The sequence below is a fragment of the Pongo abelii genome, chromosome 11, assembly GCF_028885655.2.
Source record: "Pongo abelii isolate AG06213 chromosome 11, NHGRI_mPonAbe1-v2.0_pri, whole genome shotgun sequence".
NCBI classification, from domain to species: Eukaryota; Metazoa; Chordata; class Mammalia; order Primates; family Hominidae; genus Pongo; species Pongo abelii.
The window spans coordinates 73,212,837-73,227,062 of record NC_071996.2 but is presented as its reverse complement, the minus strand read 5'-3'; the positions used below and the strand labels follow the sequence as shown (position 1 = coordinate 73,227,062).

The following is a 14,226-nucleotide window of genomic DNA, read 5'->3' as shown; positions in this document are numbered from 1 at the left end:
GTAATTTCCAATGTCAATAAGAGTGGCAATATCTGGATTGCATATTTTTAGAAGCCTCTCTGGAAAGTTTTGCATTTTCTGTAATATCACAAAGGACCCCTTCTGTTTACAGTTGCTTAGAACTAAGAAGACAGATATTTACCCAAGTTTTCTTGGCTTCCTCTTGCTCCCTTGATATTCTAGAGTTCCCTGTGGAGAGGGCCAAGAACACACAGTCAAAGCAAAGCAGCAAGTCGTTAATTTTTAATTCAAAGTGATTTTGTGTTGAATGCAAGCAGATGCTGATAATATCAGAAGTCACAGCATAATTTTTTTGATCAAAGGGCTCAAGTGAGCCTGATGAAGCATGCATCTTGCTCGTCTTTGATAAACCACATCAATTATTCACCGTGAAGGCAGACATCCTGACATGAAAGCAACAGATAAAGAGCCTAAGCACATGTTCAAGACAAGAGCATGAGGGTGGGGGTGGGGCTGCAGGGGCTGGAACAGGTAGTAATAACAGAATTATTAACTGGAAACAAAGCCAGTGAAACAGCTTTATGGCCACTTTGAACTCACATTTAACTGGTTATAGTACATGGTGTCCTCAGGGCTACTCAGCATTTTGGGCTGCTGACATCGTCGGCGAGGTGTTCGATGCTTCTGTGCAAGACCATTTTCTGAACCTGAAAAAAGAGCAAAACTTTGCTGTAAACTGTCCGAGGTGTTGGGAAAATTAAGTGAAAAATGGCTGTTCACATAAATGCACTTAGTATAAACTGTGTCCTATTTTAATGGGCATATTAAAAGCTTTACTAATATTAGGAGAAATGCCATCCTAAAAAATACACACAGATTGCTAAGTGTAAACAGGGGCCACTGTCTGTAACCTTGCATTCAGCTTTCTGATCTGAAACAGCGGTCCAGGGTGACAGAAAGCAAGTTGCTGTTTCCACATTGGTGAAGTATAAATTGGTGGTCAGCATTTATAGAGTAGGGTGCCCTTAGTGGGATGACTATGTTAGGACAACCAAACTAATCTGGGATTGTTTGCACCACATCCTGCAGTGAGAGTTCAAAAACATCTGGAGCACACATACTCTTGGGGAGATGAGAAGCAAACCTTTTGGTGGGATACATTTTGTCGGGGGGGAAATGGCTCGAGCTAAAATTTACTGAAATGCTTTGAACAATACCACTGATGCATGCAGTCTTTGGAGGTAATGTAAAGAAGGAGAAAGGATGATTGCACGATTACATGAAGCAGTCTCTCCCTGTTTGACCTGATTTCAGAACTCTGGACCAAGAGTGCACTGGAGATTAAGAAACCACGAGTCAGAAGAAGTCACAATTCATGGCTGGGCGCAGTGGCTCATGCCTGTAATCCCAGCATTTTGGGAGGCCGAGGTGGGTGGATCACGAGGTCAGGGGTTCGAGACCAGCCTAGCCAACATGGTGAAACCCCGTCTCTACTAAAAATACAAAAATTAGCTGGGTGTAGAGGTGCACACCTGTGATCCCAGCTACTCGGGAGGCTGAGACAGGAGAATAGCTTGAACCCGGGAGGCGGAAGTTGCAGTGAGCCAAGATCGTGTCACTGCACTCCAGCCTGAGCGACAGGGTGAGACTCCATCTCAAAAAAAAAAAAAAGTCATAATTCATTTCCTTTCCAAGCAAATGATTTTATGGATCTACTGTCCTTTTGGCTCTATATCTGAATCAGGATTCAGCAGTTCTAATTTCTTGGCAACACACACACACCTCTGTCATAGAAAATTGTCCATGAATGTTGTTGTTTAGAGAAAAGCTATCACTATCCTGGAGGACAGAGTGTTTATTATAAACTATTCATTAAAAAGAGTTGGAGATTTTACTTGGAATCATGTTTTAACTTCACCAGAGATTTCCAAGATTTAAAAAATTCTGGGGGAATTTTTAAAGTAGAGGGTGACTTAACAAGGTCCATTATTAATAGCAAAATATTTGTTCCCTAAGCATAAAGTTTTGTATCTTGATTTTTCTTGAATTGGGACATATCTATATTTGGACAAGACTATCAGAACCCAGCCTGGCCAACATGGTGAAACCCCATCTCTACTAAAAATACAAAAATTAGCTGGGTGTGGTGGCAGGTGCCTGTAGTCCCAGCTGCTTGAGAGGCTGAGGCAGGAGAATCACTTGAACCCGGGAGGCAGAGGTTGTGGTGAGCCGAGATTGAGCCACTGCACTCCAGCCTGGGTGACAGAGTGAGACTCTGTCTCAAAAAAAAAAAAAAAAAAAAAAAAAAGTATCAGATCCATCCATTCTAAATACCCATTTTTTTTTTTTTCAGAAGAGAAACTGAGGCCCATAACATTGAATGGCTCATCTCAGATCAAGTGGCCAGGTGGGTACTCAACCCTAGATTTCTTACTTCTTGTTCCAATAGGTTTTTTTTTTTTGCACTATAGCATATGGTCCTTTTTTTTTTTTTTTTTTGAGATAGTCTCGCTGTTGCCCAGGCTGGAGTGCAATGGTGGGATCTTGGCTCACTGCAATTTCTGCCTCCCAGGTTCAAGCTATTCTCCTGTCTCAGCCTCCCAAGTAGCTGGGATTACAGGTGTGCACCACCACGCCCAGCAAATTTTTGTATTTTTTGTAGAGATGGGATTTCATCATGTTGGCCAGGCTGGTCTTGAACTCCTAGCCTCAAGTGATCTGCCCTCCTCGGCCTCCTAAAGTGCTGGGGTTACAGGCGTGAGCCACCATGCCCATCTTATAGGATATTGCCTTTCTTAAGAAGAAACATTTTTTAAAGTCAAAGGTCTAAGTAATAGTAAGTTCAATGAAAAAATATATATAATATATATTATATTTTATATATACTATATTTTATATAATATATATTATATTTTATATACTATAATATATTTTATATTTTATATACTATAATATATTTTATATTATATTATATTTTATATAAAATATAAGATATTTTATATAATATATATTTTATATATAATATATTATTTTATATATATTTTATATATACATATTTTTTGAGACAGAGTCTCATTCTGTCGCCCAGGCTAGAGTGCAGTGGCATGATCTCAGCTCACTGTAGCCTCCACCTCAAGCGATGCTCCTGCCTTAGCCTCCCAGGTAGCTAAGATTATAGGCAGACACCACTACACCCGGCTAATTTTTTGTATTTTTAATAGAGATGGGGTTTTGTCATGTTGCTCAGCCTGGTCTCGAACTCCTGACCTCAAGTGATCTGCCCACCTCAGCCTCCCAAAGTGTTGAGATTACAGGCATGAGCCACCATGTCCGGCCTCAATGAAAACATATTAATTAGCATAGCAAAACAGTGTTGCTTGCAGAAGGTCCAACAGCCTTAACAGACATTCTCATCCACCTCTTCATGATCACTGTGCAGAGCACAGGAATCTTGCCTGTTGTGCTGGCAGAGTCCTCAGAACACAAAGAACACAGCGGTTCTTTCTGATGGTTCCAGCATACCTCCTCCTTGTTTGCTTTCTGAAGTCCATACTCTGCAATATGGTAGAATGTGAAGCTGTGAGTCCCTTTTGTGTCATCTCCTTTCTGATTTATAGATCAATGAACAGAAGTGTCCTTAGGTCAGGCTGCTGGTGTGAAGTATGCTCTGGAGGTCTGACATCCACTCTCCCTCAGACTTTCTAATACGGCAGGAATTCCGTCCATGGTAACTCAAAAGACTGATCTTAAGAAGTTTTTGGGTTCAACTAGAGTTCAGCCTAGTTCAGCTGGACTTCATATTTATATAGTGTTTACATTTTATCAGAGGTTTTTATTTATATTGTCTCAACTGGTAATGCTTTATATACGATATGATTTTCAACTTTTGTTCTTGACGAACTTGCTGTTTCATTGGCTTTTATTTTTTTCCTGATTCTTATAAGGAATTAAGTTATTGGATAGAATGTTCTTAATTTTAATATTTCTCCCATTACTTAAAAACAACTGTTGGTGTCTAATCTTATGGTTTCTATACTATACTAGAATCTGGTATAAGCTAGTTATCTGATTTAGCATCAAATTTTAATTTTCATTATTTTAAGTTTAATTTTTCCATATTTCACAATGTTCTGCAAAGAATGCTGTAACTTCCAGGTGCTTTGCCATTGGAAGAAATCTGAGTGTCACTGATATAATGATCCATTGTAAGGAACCAAATAAATAATTGGGAAGTAGACCGTTATTTAATAAATGCTATTGGAACAATTTAATGGCAATATGCAAAAATATAACTTAAATACAGACATATTAACATTTATCCTATATACAGGGTACTTTACTGGATTTTGTGGAAAATACGAAGAGAAATAAGACAAAGTCCCTGTTTTCAATCTAGTAGAGGACACCGTCTTAAGATGTTGTGACTTCTTTAAAGCCGTTTAAGCTAGTGCTGTTGTACTCAAATTGTTTAGTTTTTAAAATTCTAAATCCTTTACTCTTCTCAATACATTTCTTGATTCTCACAGGCCACAATAAATTCTAGATGAGTTATATAGTTGAGAATTTTAAACATTCTCCAAAAAACTTTAGAAAGAAATGAAATAGAGTATCTCAGCTGTACAAGAAGATGTGACATGCATGCGTTTAATTATATTAAAGTAAAACATTCCATATGATGGACAGTAACAAAACTAAGATGAAAGGAAGTACAACAGAAAGATAAAAACAATTAAAAGATATATACCCATAAAAGTTACATCCATAATGTGGAAAGGCTGAGGCAAGAGACAGAGAAATATAGTTAGAAGACGAGATACTGAAAAATGTTGAACTATTCTGACAAACAGCTTCAATTTAACAATTACTACCGCTTCTCTATTAATTCATACACCATAAGGTTAAAAGACAATGTGGGAGGGGCCCCAGAGAAACAGGAGAATCCACAGGTTCCCTGCCTCCTGAAGTGCAACTTGGCAATAAACAGAGCTGGCCGGGCACGGTGGCTCACGCCTGTAATCCCAACACTTTGGGAGGCCTAGGCGGGCAGATTGCTTGAGCTCAGGAGTTCGAGAGCAGCCCAGGCAACATGGCGAAGCGCCATCTCTACAAAAAATACAAAAAATTAGCCAGGCATGTTGGCATGCACCTATGGTCCAAACTACTCCGGAGGCTGAGAAAGGAGGATCCCTTGAGTTCAGGAGGCAGGGGTTGCAGTGAGCTGAGATCATGCCTCTGTACTCCAGCCTGGGTAATAGAGTGACACTTGGTCTCCAAAAAAAAAAAACCAGAAAAAACCCCCAGAACTCAGCAACTTGTTCCAAGGAATACGTTGCAATGAAGTAAACCAAAATAAAAAGACCCAATTTGTATGAAGACAGACAGACATAACGCTTTTTTTTTTTTTTTGAGACGGAGTTTCGCTTTTCTTGCCCAGGCTAGAGTGCAATGGCGTGATCTCACCTCACCACAACCTCTGCCTCCCAGATTCAAGCGATTCTCCTTCCTCAGCCTCCCTAGTAGCTGGGATTACAGGCATGTGCCACCACGCCCGGCTAATTTTGTATTTTTAGTAGAGACGGGGTTTCTCCATGTTGGTCAGGCTGGTCTCGAAATCCCGACCTCAGGTGATCCGCCTGCCTCAGCCTCCCTAAGTGCTGGGATTACAGGCATGAGCCACCGTGCCCGGCCATAACACTTTTATAGCAGTAAAAAAGCTGGAAACATGATACATATTTAATAATCGAGAAGAAATTAACTCAGATATAAAAATTGTTTCATATCTTGAGTCACTGACAAAGCAGCGATAAATGTGTATGATGTTGACAGAAGAAAATTCAAAACTTGGAAAAAGAAGTAAAATACAAAATAACATACAGCACATTGACTAAATCTATGCATGTACATGCATTGAGAAGTTTATCATAATTTTTCCCTTGAAAATTTAAATATTAAAAAATCAATAAGGCACATAGTACCAAAATTGTTAGTTCTTTGCATATATGAAGAAAGTATAACCAAAAAAGGCTAAATTTGTAAGTGGCAGAGTGAAAACTTGAACCCTGTCTTTTGGATTTTGGGCAGGTCAGTTTGCATTAAGACATAAAACAATATGGTTATCAGATAGTTACCTAGTTTGTTTGATTAGTTTATATACAGAAACTGGGCAACCCAAGTTTGAACATTCACTTTATTTTTTTATTTTTTATTTTTTTGAGACGGAGTCTTGCTCTGTTACCCAGGCTGGAGTGCAGTGGCACGATCTTGGTTCACTGCAACCTCCACCACCGGAGTTCAAGCGATTCTCCTCCCTCAGTCTCTTGAGTAGCTGGGATTATAGGCGCCCACCACTGTGCCTGGCTAATTTTGTGTATTTTTAGTAGAGATGGCATTTCACCATGTTGGCCAGGCTGGTCTCGAACTCCTGACCTCAAGCAATCCACCTGCCTTGGCTTCCTAAAGTGTTGGGATTACAGGCGTGAGCCACTGCCGCTGACCTGAATATTCACATTAGAATGTGAGTTTTTACTTTGAGGACCATAATGCTCATATTCTCAAAGTGGCTTATTTCTACCTCGCATAGATGCCCATGAGACAAACCAAATTCTCCACTTTGTCGTACATTGGCAACTACCTCCTTACTGGGCTTTTAAAGGTATATTATGTTATGAATACCAGTTTGCATTTAACATAGGTCTCTTTCCTTTTCAAGAATCTTTGCATCTCCCCGCAACCCCCTGCCCTGCACCTTCTGATTTCATATTTGAGAACTTTAACACATCTTTCTCTTCTGAATTGTTATAGAACTTTATAATAAACTGGAGCTAAATCTGTCCGAAAATGGAAGAAATCTGGACAGCATTTCAGGAGCACTGGCAAATGCATACTCCTTACTTCCTAATCCCAGACTGTCACACTGTGGCTGCACATGCGCCCAAGCCCTTGGTGAGAGACAAATAGCTGAATTCAGTCAATCTGTCACATAATTTCAAACAACTGGTTTGTAAGTTTAATTTTTCTTTTCTCTTTATTGAACATGCCGGTATACTCAAGCTAGAGTTGCCAGATGAAATGGAGGACACTGCCGGGTGCGGTGGCTCAGCTGGGCGCAGTGGCTCACGCCTGTAATCCCAGCACTTTGGGAGGCCAAGGTGGGCTGATGGCCTGAGGTCAGGAGTTCGAAACCAGCCTGGCCAACATGGTGAAACCCTATCTCTACTTAAAATACAAAAATTAGCTGTGTGTGGTGGTATGCACCTGTAATTCCAGCTATTGGGGAGGCTGAAGCAGGAGAATCACTTGAACCCGGGAGGCAGAGGTTGCAGTGAGCTGAGATCGCATCATTGCACTCCAGCCTGGGGGACAAGACTGAGACTTCGTCTCAAAAAAGAAAAAAAAAAAAGACACACAGTTAGATAGATTTGAATTTCAGATAAACAACGAATAATTCTTTATTACATCCATGAAATATTTAAGACATATTAAAAAATGATTGGTTATTTGAGATTCAAATCTAGCTGAGTGTACTGCATTTCTATTTGTTAAATCTGGCAACCCTAATTCATGCACAGTTGTAAGTCACAAATGAGGCTTTTGTTGTCTTCCAAGGTTTCAGAGATGAAGAAGAAAATGTCTTCTTCTACTCCATTTGACTTGCTGAGTTCCAGCTATTTTGGCTACACATGCCCCCTCCTACACTGTCCTCTAAAACTTAATGTTTCAATTTTCATCACCTGCTACAGATGTGCCAGTTCTGGTAAACTTCCTAGCAAGATTGAAGGAAGGGAAGGACAACTGCAAGGAAGGGCAGGATGGAGCATGCAGCCCACGTATTCCCCAGCTTGGTGGGGCAGAATGGGTTCTTGGCTCCTGAGGAACGGGCAGGGAACGCACAGGGGTCCTGGGAAGAAAGGGAGAGAATATCCTGGGAGAGCCATAGTCCCTGGCACTCTCCTATGGTCCTTCGTCAGGTATGGATACTTTCTGAGCAGTGTGATTGCTGATCTGATTGCCATTTTGTGGATGAGGTGTTCTCAGGTTCGTTTGCCAAATGAAACATCCCCTTTAAGCAAACAGAGTGTTCAGTGTTCTAGATTTGCAGATGGCAAATCCTATATGAGGTTATAAGCTATACCCCTGGGGCATTTAAATAGGATTAGAGTTGTGCAATTAATTTACAGAGCTCTGCCAACTCTGTGCATAAAGGAAGGTGCGTCACTCCTCTGACCAAGGTTCTCAGGGCATTTGGAGGTGACAATAACCCAGCTGTCAGCTAGACAATCTTTCTCCTCAATGAGGGTTGACCATGCGCATGGTACTCCAGTGGATACTCCCATGAAATAGCTTCTGAAGACATGACCTGTCTTTTCTGGCTCTGTCTCTTCCCCTAACCATTTCATTTTTATATAGCAACTCCTGTTTTGCAAAGTGCTTTTTGTTTACTTCTTCTCATTTTAGCAAGGCCAAATAACCCTAAAGAGCTAACAGAGGCATAGTGAGACTAAGAGATTATACAGTTAGAGGCAAAGCCCAAATGAGAATTCAGGTTTCTGAAGTCCAACTGAGAGTATTTTTAACATGATACCAATTGTTCGACTTTTAAAATACTAATGCCCGGGTCAAAGCCTGGACATCGATTTTTTTTTTTCAAATCTCTTTAGGTGGTTCTACTGTGTAGTCAGGGTTAAGAACCATTGTGCTTGACCGTATTAAATCTTTCCTTCCCAATAAGAACTATATCAGCAGAAAGTCTACCAATAATCTACATCACCTTAAAAATGAAGAAATGTATTGTAATCCCCTTGTCCCTAATATGCCTTGAGGCATGGACTATTTCAGGAATGCTCAGAGCCTAACAGATCCTCAGGTTATTGGAGAAAGGTAAGTATGCTCTGGTAGCTCAGATTTCCAAATTTAAGTCATGTCATGGAGGATAATTCTCTGTGGTCTGGCTCCTTGCTCTTATATCTGAGAGGTCTGAGGTTCAAGGAGCTTAGGTCCCTAAGCTATAACTCAAGATTCTTGATTCAAAATCCCAGGGCCTAGGTCATGGCCTCTATTATGATGCTTGTACTTTTGCTGAGACATTTTCATAAGTTTTCACTTCACCAAGTCTAACTTCAGGAGGAACTAAGGAATTCAGTGGGCTTTTGTAAAACACGTACACACACAACCAGAAAGAGAGATTTTCTCCTGGGGTGCATGTAATTCAGATCCTGCTTTTTAAGATGAAAGGAAAACTACAAATTTTCCCACTTGCCATGTTATGTCATGAACAATCTTCTTCAAAATTGCAAAACTGCTACAAAGAAAACATCCCTGAGTGAAATTAGTGCCTGTGGAAGATGCTGGAGTTATAAATTGTCTATGTGGAATTTTCTACTTATTAGTTAAGGAGGTGGCAATAACTTCTCCTGAAACCAATAGCTCAGAGCCTGGCACACTCTCAACAAATGACGAATGAATGAAGAATGAATGAGTGAATGAATGAATGAGTGAATACTGACTATTCACCATTCTCATTAAGATCTCTTCCATCTATGTGGCCTATTCTTTGGTTCTCAGACTGTTAATTGGGATGTTTTTGTCCAGGCTTCCAACAGGAAGAGGGTCTTTCCTATCCTGGGATACCTCTGGGGAAACTGTCCAGAGGCGTTTCAAAGAGGTAGATGAAATCAGTCTCTAAAAACAAAGTTCCTTACTATTTTTTATTACTGTCCTTTAATATCTTTATAGGAATATGTATTCTTTTTTTTTTAACTAAAAAATTCATTCATTCATTTAATTTGGGTTATGGCTCCCTACCCCCCCCCACTTAATAATAAAATCATAAATATTTCCATTCTATTAGGTAACTTTTAAAATAGTATGTTTCTTTTAGAGTTACTTTTTGAAAAGGTAATAAATGAACCTAATGTTCAAATAAGTTAAGCAGTGAAAAGTTTGTCTTTTTTCCACATCCAATCTCATTCCCACAATAGTAGTAACTGCTGAGACAAGTTTCCAGAGATACCTGTCTTCCAGAGATAGTTTAAATGGCATCATTTCTAATGCTTGCATGGTATTTCATTTTATGGATGAATCATGATTAATTTATACAATTTCCTATTTTGGGCATAGAAGTTGTTTCCAATGTTTTTCTATAATAACAGTGCTTTGAGGAACATACTCATAGTTTGGTGTTTGACAAATGCTCCTTATTCCTTAGGATAAATTTCTAAAAGAAGAATTACTGGCCAAAGGTATGCATATTTTAAAAACTTATGATTTGTTTTTTTCAATTGCCATCCAGAAATTGTGCAGCAAAATACACTTCTGCTACCCGTACCTATATTACCCATTTAAGCAAGCCCTCACCAGCATGAGATGGTTCTTAAGAAAAAGTCTGACGATTTAATAGGTGCAAAAATAACACCTCATTTGTGTTTCTATTTGCATGTCATTGATTATTTGAAAAGGGTGAATGTTCCCTACCCTCCCAGTTTATTAACCATTTGTGTTTCAGGATTCCTTTTCAGTTGGAAACAGCAGCAAAGTTCACAGGTCGTGGGTGGATATAAAGTGGATGGAACAGGTTGTTGCCAGTCTATTGGAGTAGGATGGTAGATGAGCAGTCCCCTTGGCTAACAGGTGTGGGTATGCCTATTTTAAAAATTAGCATGTTGTAGGGGAATATTTCTCAAACTTTTGTCACATATCTAACTCTTAGGCATTTTTTACTTTATTCACCTGTACTACTATTTAATATTTTTAAAATTCGACTGATTTTTTTTTTTGCTTAAATACATTTCTTTAAAACTGGAACTTTATTCACCACTGTAAATGGAAAACCAGTGTCATTTGCCGTATATAGAAGTGAACTATATAGTAAATACAGTGAAAATGAAATGGTATCATCACACTTGTGCTAGATTCCATTTCCTATAAAAGGTTCTGGGTTTCTTAAAAGGCTTGTTAAAAAGAGAGATGAGTAAATGTGAGAGGAATTTAAGACATACTAGCACCACTAAGACTTTCTCCTTAAAGTAATCTGGAGGATTTAAATTGAGAATTGAAAAAAGTAACTTTATTTTACATAAGAAATTATGTAAAAGAATTATGTTATTTAATGCCACATCCATACGTCATCAAAAGTCAACTTGGTGACCACCAGTGGCCCATGTCCCACACTTTGAGAAACATGTGTTGGGGTGGGAATCTGAAATCAGAAAAACTGGAGTATGATAACCACCTCAGCACTTATTAGAGGCCTTCACTTGGGAATGATGACCCCTTCCTTGTAGGGTTGTAGTGAGAATGACAGATAATATACGAAAAGATAAAACATGGTACCAGAGGCATTAGCAGGTGCTGCGAAGGGGCTGTTGTATTTCTTGTTATACTGGAGTGGTTCTCCACCCTGGATGCATATTAGGATCATCTGAAGGGCTTTTTTAAAAATACGGATATCATGACCTCACCCCTGGAGATCCTCATTGGTCGGGGTAGGGTTCCGGCATTGTTACTTGTTTAAAACAAAGTTCCTCCTCCTTCCCAGTGATTTTAATTTGTAGCCAGTGTTGGAAAAACCCATGGACTTAACCCTTTCCTAAGAGCTTAGATCAGTTCTGCAGATTAGCTATCTGCCATTTTGAAAAGGTGGCATAGGCTCAGGGAAGTATTCACTGGACGAAAGGAATTCTGGATGGGGGAAGCTCTAGGCACCATCAGGCATTTGCTTTGTGCTGGAAGCTGCATCAAATGGCTTGAGCCCAAAGCAGACATAAGGGCTCCTTATTTCCCTGGACACTGAGAAAATCATTTCTCTTATTCCAAGAAAACAATTTTGCTGACCATGGAAATACTATCTCTGGTTTCCAGAGGTAAAATGCTGTTCAGTGCACTTCTGGAGGTTGTAGTATGAAGAAATGACAAAGCCAAAAAGGCATTCTGAACTAGGGAGACTCTCTTTAAATCAAAATATAAATGTAGGGCAAAAACTCTGCGGTCTCAGGAGGATTGGATCCAGGGGAAAATGTTTAAAAGGCAAACGTTTAGAATCAGTTATACAGCTTCAGCAATGGTTTTCTATTGTCTTGCTGTCTTTTTGTTTTGCTTTGTGTAGTGCTCAGAATATCTGCATCATGTAGCATCTTTCTATTTTTAGGAGTCTTTAAACTCCTTTATTCTGAGGCCCCAGAATATTCTCATCCACCACGTGCTTTCACGTGGAGATGACTGACTTCATCTTTGATAATGGCAGTTCCCTAACCTCGATCCAGCACGGGAGCAGGAATTAAGGCGAAAATGGCCACTCAAATGGCACCCAGTGGGAAAACAGCATTAACTCAGCTTTTAAAAAAAGCATCAACTTGGAAAATCCAAGACCTAGATCTGATGCTTAGTGGACCCACAATGCCAGGCAGCAGTCTGGGAGATGTCACTTCTGGAGCTTCTAATGAGATGCAAATCACCTAGTGAACTACTGGGGAGCTGGGAAACAATGTCCTGGGTAAAAGCAGATAAAAATGGAATGAAAGAATTTCTTTGAAGATTGGAACGACATTTTAAGTGCTTGCGGATATGGGACACCAGATAGTGTTGGTTTTACTAAGCTAATTGTGACGGGGTCTTTGATTCCCTGCAGCAGGGGACCCTGGGGCACTCGTCTCCAGCTCTGCCTCACTCTTTGAGGAGCTAGTTCCAGTTCTACTGTGAGTGTGCAAGGGGGGTTGGTCAGCTGTAGCAAAACTAGCACTGGACATGGGGGATCAGAAGACCTGGGCACACATAGTTCAAGTTCTGACACATATTGGTATGTGACCTTAAGTGAATCCCTTACCCCTCTGCTGCCATGTTTTATGTGTAAAATGATAAAGAGAGGGGTGGACTGAGGTAGTAATTTTTAATGGAGGACATTGGTGTGGCAAATTATACATGTTCTGGCCTGAAGATTCTGAGCTGCTCTCCTTGGAGTCACATTCTTTCCCAGTGTATGAACATCCGTGTGCAGTGAGAGACATGCCTGATGGGGATCTGTTGCCTGAAGCCAGTGTGAAGGCAGGAAAAGGGTAAGAACCATTAGCCCAGAGGCCCTTTAAAGTTCCTTCCAACTTTAAGACGCTGTAACTCCAGAGTAATCGCCAGTTAACCTCTTGGAGCCTCATCTGTGAAACTGACATAAATGCTTTTGCTTTTCAGCTTGTTGGAATTTAAAGATGACCAATCAAAATGCATTTAGGCTTCAAAGGAAAAAGTTCTCCATAAATACACCAGAATTTCATTCTAACATGATTCATTCATTCAAAGAGCAAAGCTGCACAAGGTAGGTTCCTCTGAACCACTTTCTGGGTCATTTGGTTACTGATGGGCTAAAGGACATCATTAAAACCTCACCTCAGCCTTTGCCCAGCTGTGAACAAAACCTGCAGTGTATAGATTAATATTGCACAGCTGTGCAAATACCCACCCAGGTCCATAAATTATAAAATATTTTTACACATAATAGAGAGGGCAGTCATTAGTATGAGTGGCATGATTTGGGGAAGGTTATATCTACAAATGTCTGGCAGGTGTGTGTGTGAGTGTGAGAGAGAGAGAGAGATTGAGTGGAAGTAGAAAAGAATGTGAGTAGTAGACCAAAATAAAATCACAAATACAGTTTTTATCTTGCATTTAATTAATAAGATGTAAAAATGAAATCAATGAAGTGTTAGTGGTGAGAAATTCAGTTGTGATTCTTTCAGTCTTAATCTTCAAAAAAGCCAAGAAAATAGTAAGTATCTGAGAGAAGCAAAGATTAAATAGAAAGGTATGGTTTGGTTATTTTCCTAATTTGTGCTGAATTTTGGAACAAATTTCTTAAGTACATTATAAAATCAATTTGGTCCAACTATCCAGTAAACATTAAGACATTTATACAAGTAGGGCAGCACAAAGCTTTCAGTTCTCTGCTCTAATCAAGAATTTAAATTTCAGTTCTTCAGGGTCACAGAGAACTACCAAATTTCTTTGCCTTGTTTTACAATCCAATATGAGATTAGTAAAAATCCGTTATGGAAATAATGCATAAAATGATGACTTCTCATGCCCTCCCTGACCTGAGGAGGTTGCAAGAGATCTGAATTTCTCCACTGGACTCAAGATTTCTCAACAAATTAGCATCAGCAGCTTCCTGCCCCCACCCCTTTTAAATATCCCTATACTCAGGCGGGGCTCAGTGGCTCACACCTGTAATCCCAGCACTTTGGGAGGCCGAGGCGGGTGGATCACTTGAGGCCAGGAGTTTGA

General features: G+C 39.8%; 1 protein-coding gene and 1 long non-coding RNA gene across 3 annotated transcripts in view; one reads left to right on the top strand and one right to left on the bottom strand.

Moving 5' to 3' along the window:
• MYO3B (myosin IIIB) overlaps positions 1-14,226 on the bottom strand; it is a 460,851-nt gene that overhangs the window by 2,420 nt on the left and 444,205 nt on the right. For both annotated transcript variants that reach the window (XM_063712864.1, XM_063712865.1), the window contains 2 exons: positions 562-668; positions 143-189 (listed from right to left, as the gene is read on the bottom strand). In XM_063712864.1, the coding sequence (XP_063568934.1) occupies positions 143-189; positions 562-668 (154 nt within the window). The remainder of the gene's footprint in view (positions 1-142; positions 190-561; positions 669-14,226) is intronic.
• Positions 1-14,226, top strand: part of LOC134759604 (uncharacterized) — a 74,989-nt gene that overhangs the window by 59,094 nt on the left and 1,669 nt on the right. Inside the window, exons 4-9 of the long non-coding RNA XR_010136050.1 lie at positions 2,315-2,368; positions 3,579-3,688; positions 7,701-7,928; positions 10,166-10,199; positions 10,463-13,007; positions 13,138-13,261. This is a non-coding gene — a long non-coding RNA (uncharacterized LOC134759604). The remainder of the gene's footprint in view (positions 1-2,314; positions 2,369-3,578; positions 3,689-7,700; positions 7,929-10,165; positions 10,200-10,462; positions 13,008-13,137; positions 13,262-14,226) is intronic.